The 25365-nt window shown below is 36.8% G+C and overlaps 1 protein-coding gene across 14 annotated transcripts in view; it reads left to right on the forward strand.

The window, feature by feature from the left end:
• Nucleotides 1-25365, forward strand: part of EYA4 (EYA transcriptional coactivator and phosphatase 4) — a 154490-nt gene that overhangs the window by 92643 nt on the left and 36482 nt on the right. For 4 of the 14 annotated variants that reach the window (XM_052681856.1, XM_052681848.1, XM_052681864.1 and 1 more), the window contains 8 exons: nucleotides 5957-6081; nucleotides 7198-7266; nucleotides 13715-13807; nucleotides 20362-20428; nucleotides 22345-22487; nucleotides 22631-22774; nucleotides 23720-23799; nucleotides 24127-24310. In XM_052681856.1, coding sequence (XP_052537816.1) covers nucleotides 5957-6081; nucleotides 7198-7266; nucleotides 13715-13807; nucleotides 20362-20428; nucleotides 22345-22487; nucleotides 22631-22774; nucleotides 23720-23799; nucleotides 24127-24310 — 905 coding nt within the window. The remainder of the gene's footprint in view (nucleotides 1-5956; nucleotides 6082-7197; nucleotides 7267-13714; nucleotides 13808-20361; nucleotides 20429-22344; nucleotides 22488-22630; nucleotides 22775-23719; nucleotides 23800-24126; nucleotides 24311-25365) is intronic. The other 10 variants (XM_052681880.1, XM_052681872.1, XM_052681935.1 and 7 more) reach the window with 8 other exon arrangements.

Here is a 25365-nt window from a genome sequence, read left to right on the forward strand (position 1 = left end):
ATTTTTTTTGCTGCCAAAGTTCACTTGATTTTTATTTGAGTATTTTGGCATTGGACAAATGGACAGCATGCTCGGAGGAAGAATTTCCTAGAAATTATTCTGTGATATATTCACAAATGTGGAAATCAAAATTAATTTAAAATTTTTTTGTTCATTGCATCACAGAAACGACACTGATCTTCAGCAAAAGTCAGAAGGGAGTGAGAAAATACTTTGATGTGGATTTGTGGCCAACTTAATTGCACCAGAATAGAAAGTTTTGTATGGTTTGCTGGAAACCATTAAAAGACATCTCTGTTGATCAGGCACCAGGGAGACTATGCTGTTTCTGACTCTCAAGCAATTAATAGTTTTCAGTAATTATGCAGAACAAAAATCTGAGTCTTTTAAATTTATTAGTATGCTTAGGCACCACCAGAGAAATCCTAGTGTTTTCAATTTCAGTTTATTGCTCAGACAGAAGAAGAAAATGACAGTTTTTCTTTTCCTCCAAAAGTGAACTTGAATTTGGAAGCAGTAGTTGTTCATAGGGTTTTGCTTTATTTTCTCACTAGACCCATTCAGAACATACCTGTATGTCCTTTTTATAGAACAGTATCTGCATATTACTATAGCAAAAGCCATATTTTAGACTAACAAAAGCTATGACCTTTGGCATTAGAAATGAAGACAAAAAATACCTGACACCTGGCCGTCAGGAAGCACAGAGTCCCAAGGGGCTGAGAGCCAAAAAAATGGAGGGCGAGAGCAGAAATGTAACTGGGGAATTGGGCAGGGGGAGCTGGGGAAGATGTGGCAGTGCTGCTCAAAGAAACATTCTTTTTCTCTTGCTGTAAATGATGTCCTGCGACACACTACAATACTTGCCTTTGTCACTGAACCTGTTTGCTTCCAGTCTGAGTCCTCTGCACCAAGTACAGCCTGAGTACTGACACTGGCTGCCTGGCAGACATCTCCTGTAAAGTAATACTGTCTGCATAAGGCTTTTTTTCTCCTTGAATTAGAGCTTAAATAGCCAGGAGAAAGACAATAGGCCTAAAAGAAAACTGAGATACAATCACAGCTAGTGCCACTTTATTCCCCAAAGGATCACTGCAGCAGTCCCATGCCCTGCAAGATAAGCAATATTGTTGGGATCTGAAAAGCTGTAATACAAAATTCTGCAATTCTGATATTTTTTTCAAATTATAGTCTACTTGTATAACAAGGATCGTCTTCACAGTGCTGTTACTGCAATGCCTAAGTAGTTTCCTTGAGAGCTTGAACTCATGCACTGGGAAGCTATATGATGATATTCAAGTTTGTAACGAATCATGCATATTTATAAGAACATAGTGCAGTCCTTACTTTGCAGTTAAACTTCTATGAAGCTGAGGCCATGGCATTTTTATTATTAATTAATGACGTGCTATTTATTAATATGTAGAAATGCTAACGTTGTTCTCCATTTCATTTACGTTACCTTCCTGTACTACCCTTTGTCTGACATTGGTTAAAGATTGACAGAGGAGAAGTATTTTTTGGAATATCAATGTGGTGTTAGTTCTACTTCTTCCTCTTACTTTTTTAAAATGGAAATTGATACCCTAATTGCCAAACAAATGCAAATAGTTGCAAAAAGTTTAGCATTTGCTTTCTCAACTGTTAAAATAGAAGAGACAAAATAAAAGTCCAAGGAACATTTGCTAGTTATATCAGCATACCGTGACAGCTTTTACTGCTTCTCAGCACTATATCAGATCATTTTATAGGTTAAGAAACAAGGCCTCGAGAAGGGTGGAAAGGAACTCTTTCTAGTGTCTGGCAGTGTTATTTGTTTTTCACAGAACTTGTATGCTTTTGTGAGACTGCCTAGAATAGTAGAAGATGTGATATTTTGGCCATCTCTTGAGCTGGAGAAGGTACAAAGCAGGCATTGATGAATCTGTGAAGACAAGAGAGGCAGTTGTCTCAATGGAGCAAGTTTATCTCATCAGTTTCACTGCTTCTTCCTTTTGAATTTGCTGAATGTTCATTCAGGGTGTAATGCACTTTATTTCCACTTCTAAATATATATTCTTCTATAGATCTCTGATAAACTGTTTCATACTTTCAAAGCTGTTAGTAGAAAACACTTTGAAATATAGAACAAAAATAAATTATGTAGCAAGTATTTTACACTTTAAAATGGCATCTCTTTAAAGAAGGAAGTTCTCTAGCTGTGATCTACTTGTAGAATTCATCAATAAAATATTGAGTTTTGAGTTGTAAAAGGAGTCGGAAAAAAAACAAAAACAAAAAACAAACAAAAAAACCCCACCAGAACCCTAGAAACAAGGCTTGAACTTGTCATAAAAATACATAGAAACTATTCAGAAATATAGTTAAACTGGGCAAGCATAATTAGCCATGGGAAAACTACCTATGCTAGGTTAGCTTATGATATTTGGCTGTACCATTCAGTGGTTTAGGATCTACTGCAGATTTTGTTCAGCTGCCATTGTAGGGACAGATGGGAAAATTTATTTGGAAACAAAATGTGCTCTAACCTAGAGGCTAGGATTCATGTACAACCATCTTAATGCAAACCCACTTCCACTGTTTGGGTATGTCCATGTTCAGGCTGGAGTTGAAATGTGTTGAGATCCGGAAGGCTGTTCTGTGCAAATGGGATGTTTTAGTGACTTTTCCAGTAAGCCTCAGAAACGATCCACTAAGCTTGTGCAAATACCAGTTTTCAAAGACTTAAAGCATAGCCAAAGCAGAGTAAAAGACAAATTCATCTTGCCAGATTTCAGTTTTTTGCTCAGAAGCTTGCTGTCATATTAGCAGCATTCCAACAATCAGGAATTTAAAATATGTAGCAAAGCAATGCATTTCCTTCCAAAACTTATCTTTCTATACAATTTAACATTTTACTTAATTTCTTGGAGATGTAGTCTTAGACAAAGATTGGGTAGCCAAAACTCAAGCTTTAGTTAAATGCCTAGCAGAGAAAAGGGGGGAAAAAAAGAAAAAAAAAAAGCTTTACAATGTATTTTTTAAAGCAGACTTAACAGTAGACTTTACTTTGCCTAAATTTAAACACACTGTCCCTCCTAGAAAATAAGTCTTTAATAAATAAATGCATACATTTAGAAGTATTAATTGGTCCTTCTGAGATCACCCTTTTTAACTTTTACTGCAAGAAAACATACTGAACCCAAACCTGCTTCTCATTAAGTCAGTGAAAGCAGCACTCTGATAAACATTTAGTTCGACAAAATGAATTCAAGATGTTGGAATTATTTCATCCATTTTATTAAACATTTTTCCTGAATCCTTTATTCACTGAAGCTGTAAGATTTGAGTAGGTCTGTTACATCTTTCTGAGAAATTTTTAGGCTGAAGGTAAACTAAACGCATCCAGAAAGGTGATTTGAATGACATCTGTTACACAGAAGGGAACATGTACTTGAATAAATATATCACATAGGAATATGTTGAAGTAATCCCTTTACTTGTTCACACAAGCTAGAGCACCCAGGATAAGCATAAATGTATACAGGTGGTTTTGTGAAGCTTTTCATCATTTTGGATATCCTTTTCTTAGACTTTCTTAACTGTGAGATGTCTTTTACTCATCCAGGGAAAATTTTTATGTGTAAATTTGCTACTTTAAAAATAGCATTAATAATGAGCTTGCCATTCATATGCCTTTTTCTAGATGCTGAATGAAGAGAACAAGTATAAGATAGTATAAGACTTTTCTGCTCAAAAGATTTCATATTGGTGTGGAACAAAAACTATTCCTCTTACGTAATCAGTTTATGTTCTTGGCAAGCAAATGAAAATCAGTGGACTTGCTTTTCTGATTATATCTGATTTGAGTGTGAAGTGTGCTTAAATGGATAGCCCTTACATACAGTAGCTGGATAAATGAATGATTTTGCTTATGAAATATAGCTGAATCATTTATGTCTGTGACCATGATAAATTGCTGTCTAGAAAGAAATCATTGTAGTTTTCATGCTAAACAAGAAAATAAGCAAATGTGAACATCTCTGGGCTGATCATATTGGAAGAAGAAACCATGACACTTTTAACTGTTAGTGAACACGTGGGTAGTAGTAAACACTAGATGCAGTGAACACACATTGTTTATGTTGTGTAGCATTCTCCCACTCCCTTAAATGCGTAGAAGGAAACTCATAAGACTTTTTTTAACATTTAGCTGTTATCCTTGTGCAGAAACTGACAAACAGAAACTGACGGAGTAGTAAACCACTTGAGTCCATTTTATTTAATCTAACACTGATCACATTTCCAGTAGAAAATAACTATAATGTGCTGCTGACAGATGTGTGGAAATGTATGTACAATTAGATGATGAAATTTAGGTCAAGGCAGTTCAAATCTCAGTGCATACCTTTGCGTTTATGTGAATACTGCAATAAAATTCTTACCTGCTGATGCACAACCTGCAGTATCAACTTACCCTGTCTCATCTAGTCTACTATTGGGAAAACTGCCTTGCCATTGGCACATTGGTGAATCTCAGGCTGGATTCAAGCATTTATTGAAGTAAATGAAATTCTTTGCATGGGCTTCATGTGGCTTTGGATAAGGCCTTGGTGTGTTTTCCCGGTTGAAATGTAGTATTTCCTAAACTGGAAGATTTTCAAGACATGAAAGCTTTAAATCTGTGCCTTGGGGTAAATGAATGTAATGAGAGAGAATCCAGGAGATCAACTGGATTGGGAGCATAAAATGGGAGACATTTCATTCTGGATTTTTTTTCTTTTTCTTATTTTGGAGAAACCAAAATCAGATTCAAACAGCATACCCATATTAGATGGAAAGATAATATGGTTTGGGTTTTTTTCTGCTCCAGAGGAGAGTGTGAGGAGCATGGAAGACAGTTTAAAAGTGAAACTTGTAATAATGCAAGTGTCTTGCCTTAACACTTGCCACTGCATTTTCTGGACAGAATATGAAGATACAAGAGTTGTTAAACTTACTGAACTGTCCCAACTGTCCCTCTCTTATTAGCCATCTCAATCTTTTACAATGCAAGTGGGCTTTTACAACTTTGTAAGATAATCTTTCTGTTGGCCTTTATAGTATAACATGTGGTAAATGGTTCTCCTATTGCAGATGGGCTGGAAACTTTGCTTATACATAGAAAAAAGGTTTCTTTGGGGAATAAAAATCTGCGTAATTAATTTATAATTGAAGCAAGGAAAAGACAAGCACGCACTGCAAATTAGATTTCTATTACCAGTCTAACAAGAACCACTCCTTTTCTGCTTTGTCTATGAAAGGCAGATCTGTTGTCACTGAATGAAAGCCATCCACAGTCTCTCAGTATAATTGAAATGCTGAAGTCCATTGTGGTCTATTCCTGCAAAAATGCTTTTTTAAAAAATTTTGCAAGATTCCTGGAAATTACTCAGAAGAAAAAAGATCAAGTAAACTAATTAGAATATATGCTTTTTTCATTGTGAAAAGTCTTTCAGATTTATGTAAAAGCTCTGTTCATTTATCTGTATGTTCCTTTGCTGGATTTAGTATGAATTCAGTGACTATAGATGGTTGGAATACAGATAATGGGAGGCAGAAGTCCTGCTTCTGATTTGCTCTGCAGTGACTGAAATTACACTTAATTTATCTGTTTTCTTCTAAGAAATGCATACATACATACAGCTGTCTACCCATCAATCCATCCATTCACATCCATATATACAAGCGTATATGTATAGATATATTTGTATGTATGTGTGTGTGTGTATACATGCACTGCGGCATGCATGTCTTTCAGAAGCAATTTGAACAGTTTGGGAACTAGTGACATTTACTTCATAATACCTGGAAGAAAAGTAGAAAATGCTGGGGTTGTTGCTGTTCATGACAAATTATTGGCTATTTCCTTAGATTTAGTTAAAAGACAGTACCACAAAACCACAAAATATTTATATACTATCACTTCGTTTAACAGGTCTATGGAAATGCAAGATCTAGCAAGTCCTCATAATCTTGTTGGAAGCAGTGATGCACCGGGTAGTTCTAAACTGGATAAACCTAATCTCAGTAGTACATCAGTTACAACAAATGGAACAGGAGGTAAGTGTAAGACATTTGCAGTACGTAGCAATTTTTGGCTAGTTCTTAACTTCATGCATAAAAACTCAGAAAGAAATAGAAAATACTGGTGTACCTCTACTAATCCCAGCAACACTTTTCCAATTTGCACTAATTGAAGGAAGAGGTAGAACTGCACAAAAGTGAAAGTAAGAAAGCTTTGAAATGGTTTAACAAATTCATAAAGGCTTTGTTATGCCTGTTGGTAACTTGGAATGAATTGCTTTTTCAGCTTCTTACTTCATGGCTGAATTATAATTTACAGTTATACCCCAAACTACATCCATGTAGATTTATTGAAAAGTTCTGGCAAAAGAAGTACATCAAAATTGTCATTGCTGCTGGCTTAGATAATTTTCTTAAATGATGAACATGCTAATTTCATTTATTGGCAGGCAGTGAAAGTTTGTCAAGAAGGAATGTTTAGGTTTAACTCTAAATTTACTGGCTATTATCACTGTATCTATTACTAAATGAACAGTGCTACCATGCAGCTACAACACAGATGTCCAGATGTTTTCAGATAGTAGGTTCTGCCATAGCTGAGATGCAAAAATGAGGGGGTGTCACATTCTGAGATGGAGTCATGGCCTTATTATTGTCTGTGAGAGTGTCACCATGCATATGTTTCAAGCTGTAGTTTCAGTCCTCTTTCTTGGAAGTTAGATGTTGGCACCCCAAAAAAAACTTTGTAGTTAGTTCTTTCTGGCCACGATGCAAAGCATTTAATTCACTTGCTTAAAAAGGAAAAAATTGTGAATGTCATTAAAAAGTGCATGTGCATGTGAGGGGAATAGAACCCTACAGAAAAGGACTGAACCATTACTGTTCTACCTATTTATATTTTTAAGAAAATCATAATTCCAGTATAAAGAGAAGGGAAAGCTTCAAGCATACCACTAAAGAACACTAATATCTATGTGCCCCTATATATTATACTTGCATAAATAAACTGGTTAAAGCAATGCTCAGGAAAACAACGCAGTGCAGTTAAGAGACTTGGCTCAAAGTATAACAACACTTACTAGCATTGAAGAATATTCATGTACACTGAACAGACATTCAGACAATGAACCATTATACCATTCCTGTCCTCAGGAGACAACATGACTGTTTTAAATACTGCAGACTGGTTGCTGAGTTGCAGTACTCCCTCCTCTGCAACAAGTATGAGAGACCCTGGTACAGTGCATGTGTATGGTGATGTGTCTCTGTGGCTGCTGTGTAACATCTCTTGGTTTGCTCTGGTTTTTTTTTTTTGTTGTTTTGTGGTTTGAACATTTCCATCCTTTTTTTGTTCTCCACCCCATTTTTTCCACCCCTTCTCAAAGGTCTTTCCCACAGCCAAAAAAAACAGAAGGAAGTTGCAATATGTACTGATCTTGCCGTACTTTGAAAGACAATAGAAAAACAAGGAGAATTTTAGCTAACTTAAAATTAGCTTAACTGCGTATGTGCTCTGAGAGCCTGGAAGAGCACCATGCTGCTGAACATGCTGAATATTGCTAGCATTCAGCACTTCTGTAATTCTAGCAGATTTTGCACAGAATGCTCATCTGTTTTTCTCTGATTTTTAGGTACAACATTACATGACTACCTGAGCTCAAATTACTATAAATTGCTATTACATCTACTACTACCACTACTACTTTCACTTTTAATTAATGCTTATGCAACTTTCCTCTTCACAAATATTGGTCCAGATTTTCCAAGGTGCTGTTTTCATTTGTGAGTTTCCTCTCCTGTGTATTATTGAGTTACAATGACTATTAATAATTATATATGTGGCATTGTTGCAGTGCATATGAGATTAACCACTGTGTAAATGACCCTCCACAAGCCTTTACACAAGTGTTTAAGCTGTGCAGACTCAGATTACATTTAGGAATATCTCAAAAATATCCTTTTTAAAACAAAAATAAAATTAGGATTAATTTACCATTTCCAAGACAGATTTTATAAAAAATAAACTGCAGCCTTCCAGTACTTATAGGGGGCTTATAAACAGGAGGGGGCTGATATTGATAGGACACAGTCTGATAGTGACAGGTCAAAGTGAAATGATTTTAAACCAAAACGGGTGAGATTTGCTTTAGATGTTAGGAGGAAATTCTTCACTCAGAGGGTGGTGAGGCAGTGGCACAGGCTGCTCAGAGAAGCTGTGGTTGCCCCATCCCTGGAGAGGCCAGGTTGGATGGGACCCTGGGCAGCCTGAGCTGGTAGGTGGGAGCCCTGCCCATGGCAAGGGGGTGCAGCTGGATGGGCTTTGAGGTCCCTTTCAACCCAACCATTCTGTGATTCTAGGATAGCTACAGGCCTATCAGTCTCACCTCGGTGCCCAGGAAGGTTATGGAACAAATAATCTCGAGAACCATCATGGACAAATTAAAGGTCAACCAGGGGATCAGGCCCAGTCAGCATGGGTTTACGAATGGTTACAAATGGTAGATCCTGTCTGACAAACCTGATTTCATTCTATGACAAGGTGACCCGCTTAGTGGATGAGGGTCAGGCTGCTGATGTGGTCTACCTGGACTTCAGTAAGGCCTTTGATACTGTCTCCCATAACATTCTCATGGAGAAGCTGGCTGCCCGTGGTCTGAATGGGTGTACGCTCCACTGGGTGAAGCACTGGCTGAATGGCTGGGCCCAAAGAGTCGTGGTCAATGGAGTTGGATCTAGTTGGCAATCGCTCACAAGCGGACTCCCCCAAGGCTCAGTACTGGGGCCGCTTCTGTTTAACATCTTCATTGATGATCCTGATGAGGGGATTGAGTGCACCCTCAGTAAGTTTGCAGATGACACCAAGCTGGGAGGGAATGTTGATCTGTGTGAAAGGAGAAGGGCACTACAGAGGGACCTGGACAGACTGGATTGATGGGCCAAGGTTAACGGCATGAGTTTCAATAGCACCAAGTGTCGGGTCCTGCATTTTGGTTACTACAACCCCAGGCAACCTACAGGCTTGGGGAGGAATGGCTGGAAAGCTGCCTGATGGAAAGGGACCTTGGTGTACTGGTGGACAATTGGCTGAATATGAGCCAGCAGTGTGCCCAGGTGGCCAAGAAAGCTAATGGCATCCTGGCTTGTATCAGGAATGGTGTGGTGAGCAGGACTAGGGAAGACATCCTGCCCCTGTACTCAGCATTGGTGAGGCCTCACCTTGAGTACTGTGTTCAGTTTTGGGCACATCAGTACAGAAAGGACATTGAGGTACTGGAGCAGGTCCAGAGAAGGGCAACAAGGCTGGTGAAGGGCGTGGAAAATCAGCCCTATGAGGAGAGGCTGAGGGAGCTGGGGCTGTTTGGTCTGGGGAAGAGGCGGCTAAGGGGAGACCTTATTACTGTCTTCCAGTACCTGAAAGGTGCTTACAGTGAGAGCGGGGTTGGTCTGTTCTCATTGGTGACAGGTGACAGGATGAGGGGAAATGGCCTCAAATTGTGCAAGGTAAGTTTAGGTTGGACGTTAGTAAACACTTCTTTACAGAAAGGGTGGTTGAACATTGGAATAGGCTCCCCAGGGTGGTGGTTGAGTCACTGTCCCTGGATGTGTTTAAGAGCCATTTGGATGTGGTGCTCGGAGATATGATTTAGCGATGGTTTGTAGAGGGTACTATGGTTAGACTGCGGTTGGACTTGATGATCCTTGAGGTCCCTTCCAACCTGAGTAATTCTATGATTCTATGATTTTATGATTTCATGTAAATGCTTGGTTGAGTTTCAAGAATTTAAGTTTAAATAAATCTAATTTAGTCTGTCACCTCAGTTAAATGTTTAACATGTTCAGATAAATAATTTAACTACTAATTACTAATAGTGAGCAAATATATTATGGAAGCCCGTGTGTTACTGTGGACACATCACCTTTTGCACAAAATGAAAGCTGATTTTCCAAATAGCATGTTTAGGTCTATGTTTCTAGTTGAATATGTCACAGTGAGACCAACCTGTGTTGTGTCTGTACTTTCTACTGTATCTATCTTTAAGGAATATTATGTGCTTTTGCTGCATAGAGTTGTTTATGTACTGAGATATGTGTGCTACAGGGTTTCTTTGGCCGCTGCTGCTTGGCTTCCTCCATCTGCTTGCCATCTCCATCTTTCATCTCAGGCATTCTGCCTAACCTGGTCTATGTCTCCTGCCCTCCCAACCTAGTACAGTGCAGCTATAAGTTGAGCTCAGCTTGTCAGGCAGCTGCCAGCCACCTCAGGTGATGTACTACATTCAGCTGCTGTCTTCTGTGAAACTTTCATAGCTTGTTGGCTTCCTAAAAACAGAAGAAAAAAAAGTATTCAGAAGAAAATGAGCTTTCAGTCATGCTTGTTTGAACTAATATCTCTCATTGCCTCCTACCTATTACATATGTTTACCCGCATTTGGGCATAGCAGAAGCGTCTTGTAGCATCTCCTACCTCTAAAATCTCAGTGTTTATTTTCAGAGAGGTTATTTAGGAGAACAGGTTGGAAGAGTAAGAGTCATGTTGGCCTATTGTTTCATCAGGTAAAGAACTTGTATTGTAGAAACTGTTGCCTGTTGGGGGTTGTATTCTGAATTAGTCTTGGCGTAATTAAGTTTGATAGCAATTCCTGGAGGTCAGCTGGGCCAACACAGCCTCTTTGAGCTCTTGTCTTTGGCATGATTACTCTCATGATGAAGAATTTTCCTCACGTCTAACTGGATTTTTCCCTTGTGTCTGTTGCTTCCTATCCATTCACACAGAGCACCTTTGAGAAGAGTACAGCTTTGTTCTTCATCTCCTCTCTATCTTTCTGTTACATAGCTGATGGCAGAAATTGGTTTTCCTCTCAGCTGTACTTGAGATTGTACAACTCCAGTTTCTTCTGTATGCCCTTGTACACTATCTGCCTGTTGCATTGCCCCGACCACCAGGGTAACCCTTCTCTGTTACCATCTGCAGTCTTTGCTGTCAGCAACAATCAAGTGGGCTTCCAGATTGAGATTGCTTTTCATTATATTTTAATTTTTCAGAACTTAATAAACTTAATCCACATTTATACAACAGCATATTGCATTTATTCTCATTGAACTATTGATTCATAATGATGGCTCAAACTCTTGATCTTTGCACTATCTCTAGAGAGACTGCCTTCGTAGTATTACCATGCTTTAGCTCACATGTCAGGAAATCTGTGCTGTGTTTTGACTTGTTGTCAGCTTATGTTTTGATTTCAGCTTTAAATATTACTGGCTGTTTAATCTGATGTTAAAATTCCTTTTTTTAGTTATCACAGTGCTTTTTTGCCCCTCTTGTTTTAATGATATGCAACCTTTTTAAAAAAAAAGGTAATGCTTCAAACGTCTAGCTACACTGTGGAAAGATCTTTATGATCCTTAAGTTGATAAAATCTGACTGTAGAACTGTTTAAAATCAAACACAAAAATACTTTCAACAAGTATTTTTCAGCAAAGAACAGTGCCAATACAGTGTTTTTCCTCAAGTTAATTACGTGAAAGGGTTTGCTTTAGGTCATTTTTTGCTTGACTGGGAGACAAAAGGATGGTGAATGTTTGTGCTTATGGAAGTGCACTGCAATTGGCATTAAACAGAAATATACTTACCCCTCAAGTAAACATTTCAATTAGATACTGAAGCTTTGGTTAAAGAGAAAGGTTAGGCACAAAGTGAGGTGTCCTTCTGGATGCAATACTGAGCATAAGCTTATAGCTTAGTATGGACAATACTGAAATGTTTTATTGAATAGAAAGGATTAAGGGTACTAAGAAGTAGGATTTTCTTTTCGTATGAGTAAATGTCCACACTCTGCAGAAAAAAAGATGCATGCAATTTATAAAGTAAAATATGACCAAAGGTCTTCAAGGGGGAAGATAAGATGCTTTCTAATATAGAATGCAGACGTCTGCATACAGTAATATACAAATACTGAAGAGATATGTTATTTGTTGGAAATGACCTTTAAATTTTCTTCTGCTATATATTTTATTGATTTCCTGAAGCACCTCTTTCTCACTTAAATAGAGAAATGGGAACAGTAGATTACACTGACAAAGGACTTTGTTCATTTGGTAATTCTTGTCACTTTTTTGTTATAAATCAGAAAATAAAGGACTGCATAATGACAAAGACTGCACGGCAACTTGAAAAAATATGGCTAAATTTTTTCCTGATGATTTCATGCCAAATTAATTTACTGCTGTTGCCAGCAGAGAGAATAGACTGGGTGTGTCACTTTTATTAAAGAGAAGAAAAGATGGAAAGAAGTCTATATTTAAAAGACAGACACCTTTCAAGGTTGTTTTTTTTAAAAAATCTTTTCAGTGAAAAGAAATACACAACTACAGCATAACTGTAACTTGTGTAAGGGGCTGCTTGGTTTAATTAACATTAGTACACTGGCAATATTGCAAGGCTCCCTCCATATCACAGAGATAAGCACATCTCAGTTTTTCAAATCTTCCATGCTCGACCTAAACAGACATCCCTTTGAATTCAGAACAGGTCACTTGTGCAATTGTAATATCTGCAGCATCCCATATGACCTAATGGAATAAGACCTGTTAAGCAATTGTCTGGGACTGAGGTATGTCAGCAGAGACGCTCCACTCAGGGCTCACCTATTCTGGGAACCCAGTGTCTGTATTTTCAGCTATGAAATCCCTGAGCTCTTTACTGTGATCACACAGAGAGAAATAGCAGTGTGGTTCTGCAGGTACTACTCTGGCCACTATTCTCATGAGAAAACCACATCCTTTGTTTAGCTCAAACACTGTCCTCAACATATTTTAAGAGGGATAATGAATCTTGAGGACAGCTAAGGCTGTATTTGGCCTCTGAAAATACCTCTGTTTCTCGACTGAACATGCGTAACTGACCTTCACAAGGCAATGGTGGTAACTTGTTCAGGTTTGCCAATGTCAGAGTTTTTCTAGGTTTGCCAGTTGAATATCTGTTAGAAGCTGAATTGACACTGAGATGCATTCAGTTATGGCTTGGATGGTAGGGGTACATGATGATATGTAAGAAATCTTTTGAGTTCATTGTGGTTCCAAATATTTGGTAACCTCTGAATTAGAAGCTGATTTCTCAGGTTTGTTGTTTGTGCTCTACTTTTTTGTTGTTGGTCTTGTGTTTATTTATTTACTTATTTATTTTAAACTTCACCCTTCTATTATGGAAAATGGCTTGCTGTTGACCGAGCTGCAAAAAAGGGGAAGGGCAAAGGCAGAACGCTAACAAATAATATACTTCCATATGAGCATGAAAATATATTAAATTATTGTTTCACTCATCAGGCAAAACTATTTTTGTGCTACATGCTTTGACAGCTAATTTTTCTCTCCTTTCTGATACCCTTAGGGAATTGTTGGAATCAATTAGATTTAGGCTAAAATCTCCCCAGAAGATAGTTCAGTTACTAAAACCAATGCATAGCCAAATGCATAGATGAAAAGCTCTATGGATGCATGGCCGTTCCTAATGGAATGATGGTAGAGTGCCTCAATGCTGTGGTAGTGCAAAGGTTGAAGCTGTTTCATCGCATGCTTAGTATATCTGGACTACCACTAGTGAGACTGGCATGAGGACTCTAGTAAAATCTAAAAGTAAAATCTCATGTCTACTTATTCTTCTATGTAGTGTCTCTTCTTGCAGTCAAAACAGAGCCCATGAACAGCAATGAAACAACAACAACAACTGGAGATGGATCGCTTGACACTTTTACTGGGTCAGGTAAAGCCATAATAAGATCACATATTGCTAGATACACATTAATATAGCATTTAATAACCTTCGCTAATGAGCATTGCACTGCATGGAAGTGATCTTTTAGAAGCCACAATGTAGTAACATTTTAATACCAAATAATAATTGTAACTTTTTTTCATTTCTATTAAAAAATGCACTTTTCATGAGCTACAATCATAAAAAAGTTTTAATGATGACTAAGACCATTCCTGTATGTTGAAATATTATAATAATAATGTTATTATTGTGCTGTAGCTTTTTCTCAGTGCTGGTCTTATATGATTTAGGAAGAAAAAATGGATTGTATTTCTAAAGGCTGTATTAATTTGTAGAATTTAGAATATTAAGGGTCGTATTTCAGTGCTGATCTTCTTATTTGTATGAACAGTGTGTTATTTTAAATACGATTGCCATAAGCTACTTTGTCTCCATGTAAATATTTTAGTTTAAATAATTGTAAATTTAATCTGCTTCTTTAAAAAATGAAACAAACAACAACTTGTAAGTAGATTCCTATAAATTACTAAAAGATGACAAAAAATTAAAGAAAATCTGCCCTCTAAGAGGCTGAATCCTTCTAATAAGAGAGAAGGGAAAATTAATTTCATATCTGAAAATATCAACTCAGTAGCAGCCTGAGTGAAATTTTACTGAAGCCAAGAATTGCCATGCTGTGGGTTTTGGTAGACATAGGTAGTCACAACCCATTTAAAATATTCTGGAAATTACAATGTTTCTGCGTAATCAAAATGTTTTAAAAGCAGAGAAACTGAGTGTATGATTCCAAAATTGCTTTTAGGCATCAGTAAATCCAGACATACTCTGAAGTTCATTATTCAGGAAAGTGTTGAAATTTAAGTGTGTGAAGTAAAGGTCCATTGTGAAATGTAAAGCAAGCGTATACTTCTTCTGATTAGTAGGAATGAAAACATTATTCTCATTATGAAAGGAACACCATCAACCTAAAATCTAATAAATTATGTAAAAAAAAAAAAAACAAAAACTTTTTGCTAAAAATCAGCTGCTTATTTTCCTTTTTTTTTTTTTCCCTTTTTTTTTTCTTTTTCTCCCTTCTCCCTTCTCCCTTCTCCCCCTTCCCATGGCTATTGTTACTCTGCCCTAAAATATTATAAATTATGTTATAAGTGCAGGTCATAAAATGTCTGTCTATATACCAGTTTGGCATTGTTATTGAAATTTTATCAGCTTGTGCCATGTATTTAAGACACCTGAGCTGGATCCCATGTGTAAAAACATGGCTAAGGCAACATTTTCAGAAAGGAGGTGCCAAAATTGCAGTCCCGTGTTCATGCTTAGTTACCTAAACAACAGTTTGATTTCACAGGATGCCATTCACTCTTAGCTTCCACTGACTGCACAAGAGATCTCTACACTTTAAAGATTTGGAAAAGGCGCCACCAAAAATGAAAGAATTTGAGCTTTACAGTCTTTTTTGTCCATTAGCTGCCTACATATTCAAATGAAAAATGACCCCAATTCTCATTGTAGACCACAAACTCAAGTATTAAATGAGTATGATGACTCACGGTGGGAAATCAGTAGTCTGCCTGTCAGAGTGATTAGCAGTCTGCATCATTATATGTGAGGCAGAACTGCTTTCTTAACCTGTTGAGCCTTTCACAAAGTGTAAATCCATTACTTGTCTTTTATTATTACTTGCAATTTGGAAAATTTTCAGTTTTGTGGCAGAAATTGTAAAAAACAATATAAACTCACACAAAGTATTCCTCTGACTTTTTAATCTAAGTGATGATTTGGTATGTTTAATGTGTTGCCAAAACCAACAAACACTAACTAATAGAAAGATGACAAATTTTTAGACAAATCAGCTGCAACTGAAAACAATGCTTAGCAAAGCCCAGCAATTAATATTGTGTTTTACTAAAAATCACTCACAGCTTTGTGTTACTTTGTGTTACCATGACAAAGTGTAATGCTAGTACTTTCCTGCAGCTTTCAAACATGTAGCCTGGACGTATAGGTCACTAGGAGGGATAGCACCTATACTCTGTCCTGTACAAACAGGTCAGAAGAACTAAAGCAACCTTTGTGAAGTAGAGAAGGACTTAGAAACATCATTAAATATTTTATGAAATAAAATCACATAGTGATGAGGCTCATTTAAAAGTGCCATGTGGAATTTCTCTCCATCATATTCTCCCCATGAAAAGTGATTCCCATGCTCCAAGGGCAGTAAAAACCTGTGATGTGTTCTAGGGCTGAGCGTAAGGCTGAACAAGCTCTTTATGTGTACAGTAGCCAGCTCTGTTCCTAATGACCAGCTTTAACATAGAAAGTGATGACAGACTGCATGAGTCACACTATAGCAGAGACAGATTAGGCCTTGCAGGTAACTGCGATGCACCCTGATTTTTGACAGAAGAGCACTGCAGCTTTTTAAAACTACTGTCTAACACTTAGGTTTGTTCCATCCTTGGCATCCTGCAATCAGAGATGCCTTCAAGAAAGCCTGTGGTTTTATGATAAATCTGCAAATTTATGCTGAATGTGCCAGCCTCAAGTCACATTTTAAAAAACAAAAACCGAATATACTAAAGAAGAAACTTCACGTATCTAGTATTAAGTTGAAAAATAAAACATGGAATTTAGAATGAGAGTGCCACAGAGAGTTGCCACAGTGTCCATGCCCTGGCTGCCATGTGGCTGTCCACGATCAGGGCTTTGGTCTCATCCTTCTGCAGAGTGACACCCTTGGAAAAAGATGTGCATTTTAGCTCAGGGTGACAAGGTAGTCATACTGTATACCCTCTTCCTCCATCTTTTCCCTCAAAGACTGGCAGTTGGTAATTATTATCAGCACACTCAATTCGAATCTTTGCAATCCTGTAACAGGCTCTTGTAGGGCTGGATACTTACAGGGTGTGGAGAATTGCAGAACAGTCTTAAATGAGCAATTTTATGCTCCAAGAATTTGCTACAGCTGCTGTATTGCGAATGCATGCATTTTTGTATTTAAATTGCTTAGGATACTGGAATAATTTGGGAACTGTTTATAATTTTAATGGAGTGGAGAGAAACATCTGAAGTTCTTGTTGTCTTTGTTACTTAAAATTTATTACATGCAAAAAGGATATTAAAAAAAAATTCTAAAGGCTATAAAGGCAAGGTTAGGAAACGCTGTCACTACATACCTTTGTCTGGTCCCCTTTTGTGCAGAAATTGAAATTTGCTGTTTAAATGCAATCCTTTTAACCTAATTCTTCACACAGAATTTTCCAGATGATTAATGGAAAAATACAAAATTTTAGTCTGTGATGATTTGATGAACCCAGCACATGCTATCAGCATGATTTCTGGTTATTTCAGCTCTCTACTGCTATCTTTGCCAGTTGAGCTAACAGGGTAAATAGTGAGCTGGCTGTCACCTTCTTTTCTCTTCTGTGGATCAACATTTGTTAGGTTGGGGATGTATCCCCGGTGATGTATCAAGCCTCAGCTCTCGCAGACTTTATTGCTGGGAGTGTTCCTTAGAGGGCATAGTTACATCTGCTTTTCTTCTTATCTCTCTCATTTCCTCTTTCTATTCTGTCACATTCATATCTACTGCAACTTTTGCCTCTCAATTTCAGCCAACCCAGGCCAGCAGTCTCTTTTCCTAGCCAGCACCTTCATTCCTCAACCTGTTTCCTACCCCATCCTCAAACTTTGAGCCCAGGGGACTCTTATGCATCTGTTCTCAGGCCTTACTGCCTTTTCTGAAACTCCACCTTCCACGTTTTCCTCCCTGTGGGATTGAGGCTGGAGATGCTGGGACTCTGCGTGGTACAGATCAGCCAGAACTTCCACCTCTGGAGAAAGCGGGTCCGTTGAATGGAGAATTTACCTGCCAAGTTCTGAATTGTGATTCTCCAGGGCATGTGCAAAATATGACTATTGTTTTTCAGAAGTGTGCAGCTTGATAGCTTTTAATTTGAGAAATCAAGGGTATTACACCTGCCCAGAAGAGCAGGTAAAGTTAAATAATGAAATCTCAGAAATACTTGAGTTTTTCAGGGAAGAGACAGTTTTGATTTTCTCATAAATAACACAGTATAATGGTGACTAGCCCATTCTTATAAGTGGCTACAGAAAGCTATGCTTAGAAAGTTATTAAGAAGTTATAAAGTATGTAACATCCTGCCTCTACCACTTCCCCTACTGCTAATCCTCCCTTCCAAAGAGAAGTAGGGTTAGGAGAATAATTCTGAAAACAGAGACAACTGTTGAATTCTGATAAACCTCGGAATTACCAATCTGAGCTGGGATTTACGGTATAATTCACTTGTGATACATAGTCATAATATTCTCGTATGCCAGCTTTTGTACCCTGTGTTTCTCAAATATCCCACATCCTAAAATGCAGTGCAAAAACTGATGTAAAAGACTGCCAGAGAAAGAGTGAAAAAGCTATTTAATTGGAATGGCACACAATTTGTTTTTTATTTTCTTATATATATATATACAGAAAGAATTTAAAAAACAGGAAGGACAGTTTTTTGCAGAAAAACATTAGTTTCTGATAACTCAAGTGATCTAAATAAACTATCTTTTGTTTTCTTTCCTTCCTCCCTTCCTTCCTTTCTCCCTTCCTTTCTCCCTTCCTTCCTTCCTTCCTTCCTTCCTTCCTTCCTTCCTTCCTTCCTTCCTGCCTGCCTGCCTGCCTCCCTCCCTCCCTCCCTCCCTGCCTCCCTCCTTCTCTCCTTCCCCCCCTCTTTTACTCTCTTTCTCTCTTTTTTGGTAATTTATGCCTACTGTAGTAGAATGGTAAATGTGCTTTAACCAAATTGATTAATCAAGTGATGTGTCATTCAGCAAACAATAGACAAAAAGTGGAGCAGTATGGTCAAAAAGGATCCGATAAGCTGGTAATGGATCATGAAAATTCCTTGCCCTGGGAATCACCAAGGTCATTCTGTTAGCTATTGTTTGTCTTCAGAAAGGTCACAGTGATAGAACAGGCTAAGACTAATTACTCTTCAGGAGTTAAATAAATAACAACATCCTTTAGGGTTTTACGAGCTATTTCTGTTTTTATATACAGCTATACATTCATCTAACTCTGAGGATATCTTTATGCACACTTAGAAAATAAGCTTAAACCATTGGAAGGCATTCTCAGAGAAGAACATCCAATAATATAATATTAAATTCAGCAGATTTCCCTTGCAGATTATCCCTTAATATCTTTTCAATCAGCAACTCTTTTAGGAGATCTGGTAGCATGTGTTCAAAAAATTATCCATTTCCTCATTTTCAAGCCATTCTCAACTGCACATTTAAAAAAGAAGCTAATGTGTTTGTTGTTGTTTTTCCTACTGTATTTTCCTTTTAAAATCCTACATGTTCTAAATGTGTTTAAAGTAGCCTCAGAAATATGAAGTTCTGCATATGTTCAAAGGAATAGATCTCAAAGATGTTAATTACACCTGGACGTAGACATATATCATGTTTCATAAAATAGTTAGGAACCTAAACCTATTTGTCACTTATATATTTCTGAAAGTTCATTGCTACTACCATTATGAACAACTCAGGAAGAGGGTACACTTTGAAGTACAACTATGATTGATTAGACTAAAGAAATTCCAGTGCTTCGTTGTGTACTACTTTAATCTTTTGAAAAGTGAATGAGCAGCAGATGGCCTAATAAAGACACTCTGTATGTTTGCCCAGTATGGATTTGCTCTGAAGGGATTGGTTCAACCCTTTAGAGTACATATATTTGGAATACATCTGTCTTAGTCAAGACAGATGGCTAAAGGAAAGAGAAACTTCCAAACACTTGGAATTAATCCAGTGTGAGCACTGCTTTTGAATGAAATTTTAATGGGATATGACTGTTGTTCTGTTAGTTTTCTTGGAAGAATGCAGCTGTTCGTGGTGTAGACATATATAATTTTGATGGCTACTGAACATAACTTTTTATGCTTACTTTTGAAATACAGCTATTTTTGGTAGTGTCTGTGTTCTAATCAGCCTGTTGATAAGGAGAAGTATTCATTTCCTAGTGATCAGTTGGATATCTCTCATCATGTAAGCTAACTGAAACACCTATATGGAACACTATTAATACTATCCAGTATTAAAATTAAACTTGTTAATATGAGACTTTAAAAGTATAGGCATGTTCTTTCAATCCCATGCAATGTGATATGTTAAATCACTAGATTCCTTTTAACTACTAATTTTAATACAACATGCAAATTTGAAAAATCTATTGTGTGTGGATCACGGATCGTGTGTGAATTATATGCCTGTGCAATAAATTCAGAAACAAGCCTGTTAAGCTTAAAATGTTCACAACAACTAAAGAGTTCAGTAAAGAATGAATGGTCTGGAAATTTGCCAAACGTTTTGGTATGTGTATGAAGATACTACGGTTGTGGTGACGTATATGTCATGTAAAAGCTGTCCATTTCAATTAGATTTTCTGCTAACGTGACTGCAGTAGTATTTAGACTGGCTATATTCTTCTCATACCGTTTTTAACTGTTGTACTCTTGTTTTCTGTTTTGCAGTAATAACAAGTAGTGGCTATAGCCCAAGATCAGCGCACCAGTACTCTCCGCAGATATATCCTTCCAAGTTAGTGTCTGTACCTACTGTAATCCTGTATAGCGAACTGACCCTGGTTATAGGCAGTTCTGTGGTTTTCTGCGAACATATATTGATCAGCAGAAGAAAGGGAGAGAAAGGAAAATACTTAAACCTCCATAATGAATCCATTACAATTCTATGTCCATTTTTTTTTTTTGTCTCTCATGGATGCGGAGTAACATCTACTTTGTGCAATACTGTATTGCTGCACAAGAAATATCTTTTGAGTTTCTACACACAGTGGAAGGAAAAAAAAAATAGATTGACGTTCTCACACATCAGCATTTTAATAGTGCTGGCATTACATACAGACATATTTTGAGGAAGAGAGTTTATATTTAGAAATCACAATTGCATGTGCAACATGCATACTTAACGGTAAACATGTCATAGACTGTTCCAGTACTAGCATTGCCAAATAGTTCCAAACATTCCAGAATTATAAACCACCCTTTCCTCCTCCAATATTGTAAGATTTAAAATATCAAACAAAGTAAATTAAATTGGATTAGATTCAATCTCTCTCTCTCTCTCTCTCTCTCTCTCTCTCTCTCTCTCAAAAAAAAAAAAAGTGTTTGTTTATTTATGTATTTATTCAGAAGCCAGCAGGGTTATTAGGAATAGGAAGTTTCTTCCTTTTTTTAACTTTATGGAAAACACTGAAGATTTTTTTATGAAACTACTGTAATGGGCAGCCTATTGACTTGTTTGACATGTGATGTTGTGCACAAGTATCCTTGATTTCAGTATACCATATATTTTTTTCAGTGCTTTTGATACTCTACCTATGTGACTTTGAAATTTGATACTGAGAAAGCATTAAAACTACACCTGATTAGGCTTTTTAAAATTTCTTCACCAAATTTGCATTCGTATCACGTTAGCCAGTATTTATTGATTGAGAAAGTAGGCGTCTAAACTAAAAACATTCTTCCTTATTCCACTTAAAACACATTTTAGCAAACTATATTTCATACATTTGGCCAAATACATTACAATGTTTAATAGAATTTTTAATTTACTGTAATAATTTATTGGCATCTAAATTAATGAGTAATTCTTTTCTGATAGCAACTGCTGCCAAATGTACTGAACTAATTAGAAAAAAAAAGAAAAAAAAATTAGAATCTGAAATTTAGTCATGGCTTTTAATAGCCAGATTTCAGTAAGTGTAATTCTGCAGAGTATGTTTATTCAGCTCTTGGTCCATAAAATCTTATTTGACTTACAAAACAATCCAAGACAAATGTTTCTCTGTATGTTTTTGCAACTCTGGAGGGCAAAAATTTAAAACTTGATTTTATTCAATTTCCCTATAAAACCCCAGTATTTATAAATTAAAGACCATTTTTATTTCCATTCTATTTCCCAAACATTAAAACCCCTTCTGGTTAACAAAGTGTTGCTGTTAATATTTTTCATGCTTCTCTCTATGCTTCTCCCACTGAAGCCAGAGGCTAGATATCTGATGAAGCAGAACCATTTATAGAGGGCATAAGGTAGTAACTTCAGTGTTCTCCTCTGTATTTCATTTATTCTTCCAGTCCAAGTTTCCCTGCACTGGATAAATAAGCTTGAGGATTTTTCTGATTTAAGTGTACTGTTCCTATCTCAAAGGGGTTAAATCCACATAAAACTGTTACAGCAGTGGCACAGCTCATCTACAGATGGACACAGAATATTAAGAATTAAATTGTGGTGATGGGACAGCACAGAATTTTCACAGTGCCTTGGGGAATGTGAGATGGAGTTTTTTAGCTTATTTCAGTGGGAGATAGAATAACTCCCATAAGAAGAGGAGTTGGCAGAATAATGAACTGCTTTTGGATACCTTTTTCTTTATTGCTTGAATTAACCTACAAAGTATTTGTTGCCACAGTAATGCTATTTTTCCTGATATTTAGGCCCTATCCACACATTCTTTCTACACCAGCAGCTCAAACAATGTCTGCCTATGCCGGACAAACCCAGTATTCAGGAATGCAGCAACCAGCAGTCTATACAGCCTACTCACAGACAGGACAGCCATACAGCCTACCTACTTACGGTATTTGACCTCTTATTACTTTGTCTTATGTAGATGTAAGATAAATGCTGATGTGAACATTTTTGCTATTTTTTTTTATTTTTATTTTCCCCACTGTGAGAAAGTATTTTAAAGAATCAGTTGAAAATTAATTTCTTATACAGATTTGGGTGTAATGTTGCCAGGCATCAAGACGGAAAGTGGGCTCTCGCAGACACAGTCACCACTGCAGAGTGGGTGCCTCAGTTACAGTCCAGGGTTTTCCACCCCACAGCCAGGCCAAACACCATATTCTTATCAGATGCCAGGTGAGTAGCCCTTGCTGTTATGTGTCATCTCTCCTTGCTGCTCTTTGTGGCCCCTGTTTCCTCATTACAGTTTCAGTTCATGTTTCAGAGCTCTAGCAAATGTGGTTGTCATTGGCAGCTACTTTTATCGCTAAAATATAGCTACTTTTTTAAAATTAGTTTTTCCAACACATATGTGTTTCCAACACATATATGTTCATTTTTTATCATCTGCGGATCTAGGTCTGGTCATGCAATGCAGTCCCCATCTACACTTTCACTTTTCTATGGAGCAGGACTGGAAGCATTTGTTGTATTTATTGGGGAACACATGTCACTTCCCTTTGTTTACATGTTTTGAGTACGACATCTTCTGATGCTTTTCCCTTTAAAAAAAATAATTTATTACAATTTCTCTGTAATTCATACTTAGTATTTCATTTATTATGCAATTGTGATTTATTTCTTTTTGCTCAATGATACTTTTTTATCTTTTAATGCAATATTAAATCTTATAAACTTTGTATTAATCATCTGAAGTTGAAAACATGGACAAGCCTCATAACAGATTGATTAAAATACATAGATCATTTAAATATTCTTAAAAAATAGATTTTTGCTTCATAAGGGAACACTGAAATGTTAGGACTTAGGCAATTAAGTAAAAAGAGAATAGCAATATTTGAACAAAAGTGAGACACTGTAATAAATTGAAAAATGATTTTGTGGTCACTGCAACAACTTATTGCCAATAACTTTCTTCTATTGTGGGAAAAAAGAAGGTATGCTTATATGCATGGAAGCAGCACTTCATCTATGCTCATTAGATGTTTTCTTGTTTAAATAGAAAACTAAAAATTGTTTGCTCCTCCAATTCATTAATGTCTTAACATGAAATCCTGTATTTAGAATTATATTTTTATTCAGAAACATGTTCTTGCAATGAATCATATTTTTTAATTTTAGGTTCTAGTTTTACACCATCATCCACTATTTATGCAAACAATTCTGTTTCAAATTCCACGAACTTCAGTAGTTCACAACAGGTACGAATATCAACACTTGTTTGTGCATTAAAAAAATATTTATGTAAATCCAGTGATGGAATGTTATTTCAATTTAGACTTGTTATGCTGAATTGGACTTGCTGTAGTTAAGTACTGTTTTCTGTGGAAAGCATTGAAAATCCTTGCATCTTTTGGCACCTAAATACTTTATCAATCTCCCTTTAATTGTTTAGTAAATTTTCTCAAGTTAAAAAATCTAGACTAAAAGCTATCAGCTCTTTGCATAAATCACATCACTGCATGCAGAAATATTTAATGAAAACATTACTTCTTCATTTACATAGTTAACTGTTTTTGCTGTTTTAGGATTATCCATCATACACAGCTTTTGGCCAAAACCAGTATGCACAGTATTACTCAGCATCAACATATGGTGCATATATGACCTCAAACAACACGGCCGATGGCACTTCATCATCATCATCAACCTACCAGTTACAGGAATCTCTCCCTGGCCTGACTAGTCAACCAGGTACAGATCTGCATTCAGGTGAAAACAATTTTTACATTTTTTCCCTGTAGTTGTATGAAGCCAAGATCTGTATTTTTGCCTTGATTTTATACTGTTTTAAACTCAAGGACAAAAAAAGCCCTTTTTGTATGCTTATTCAAGAGACCTGTGTAATTTGTTTGTTAGCTAAAACTCCTTGCAGTTTGAGGTTGTTTTCTTTGAAGGAGTAGGTTGAAAAAAGCAATGCAATGGTCTTGTAGTAGTAAATTTTTAACCAAAAATTCAGTCAGTTCTACTGTTACTGACAGTGGGACACTCCACTGTCCACCTCCATATTCAGAAGTGTTACTGTAAATTATTTAAACAAGATGTTATTTGTCATTTAATTATGCTCCAATCATTATATCAAGCCATAGTTGCTAATACACAAACTTAGGTTAGTAAGAATAGGGCAATCAGTTAATAGCATATTGCTTTACCAAATAAATAAATAAAAAATGGAGTAATTGAAGCTACAAAGAGAAAGCTCCAAGGAGAAATGAGGAGGCTAATTTTGCCTGCCCAACTCTGCCCCCTCGTGCATATGCATTACAACACAGTTATATAGTTGTGTTCTTAGGGCATCACTGCTGGATATCTTCATTTTTTCTCCTTATAACTTAGTTCGCAGTCCTCTGCCTGCTCCATTCTCCATTCCTGTCAAGCAAATGCAGATGTTAACAAGGAATATTTTTTTGCATGCTAGACTTGGGAATTTCTAAGTTCCCAAAACTCTCACCTATTTATTTTCTCACTACAGTAAATAAATTTACGTTTTTGAAATAATGCATAGTACAATATAGACACATGAAAATCTCTTAGGTGAGACACATGAAAATGGCTTAGGTGTGTGATACCCTTCATTTGTGAAAAGAATTTGCTTTTCATGCTCAATTTCGTGTATAACTTACATTATTCCAGGAATTTCTTAAAGATCTAGCCCAGTTCTATGATATATTCATGTCATAAATAGCTCACTAAGGCTGGTTATGGCATATATAAGAGAGATCATTGCCAGCTACCTTGCATAACACTGTTGGAGCAATCTGGTGGGG

The sequence above is a fragment of the Tympanuchus pallidicinctus genome, unplaced genomic scaffold, assembly GCF_026119805.1.
Source record: "Tympanuchus pallidicinctus isolate F22 unplaced genomic scaffold, pur_lepc_1.0 scaffold1, whole genome shotgun sequence".
In the NCBI taxonomy this organism is placed as follows: Eukaryota; Metazoa; Chordata; class Aves; order Galliformes; family Phasianidae; genus Tympanuchus; species Tympanuchus pallidicinctus.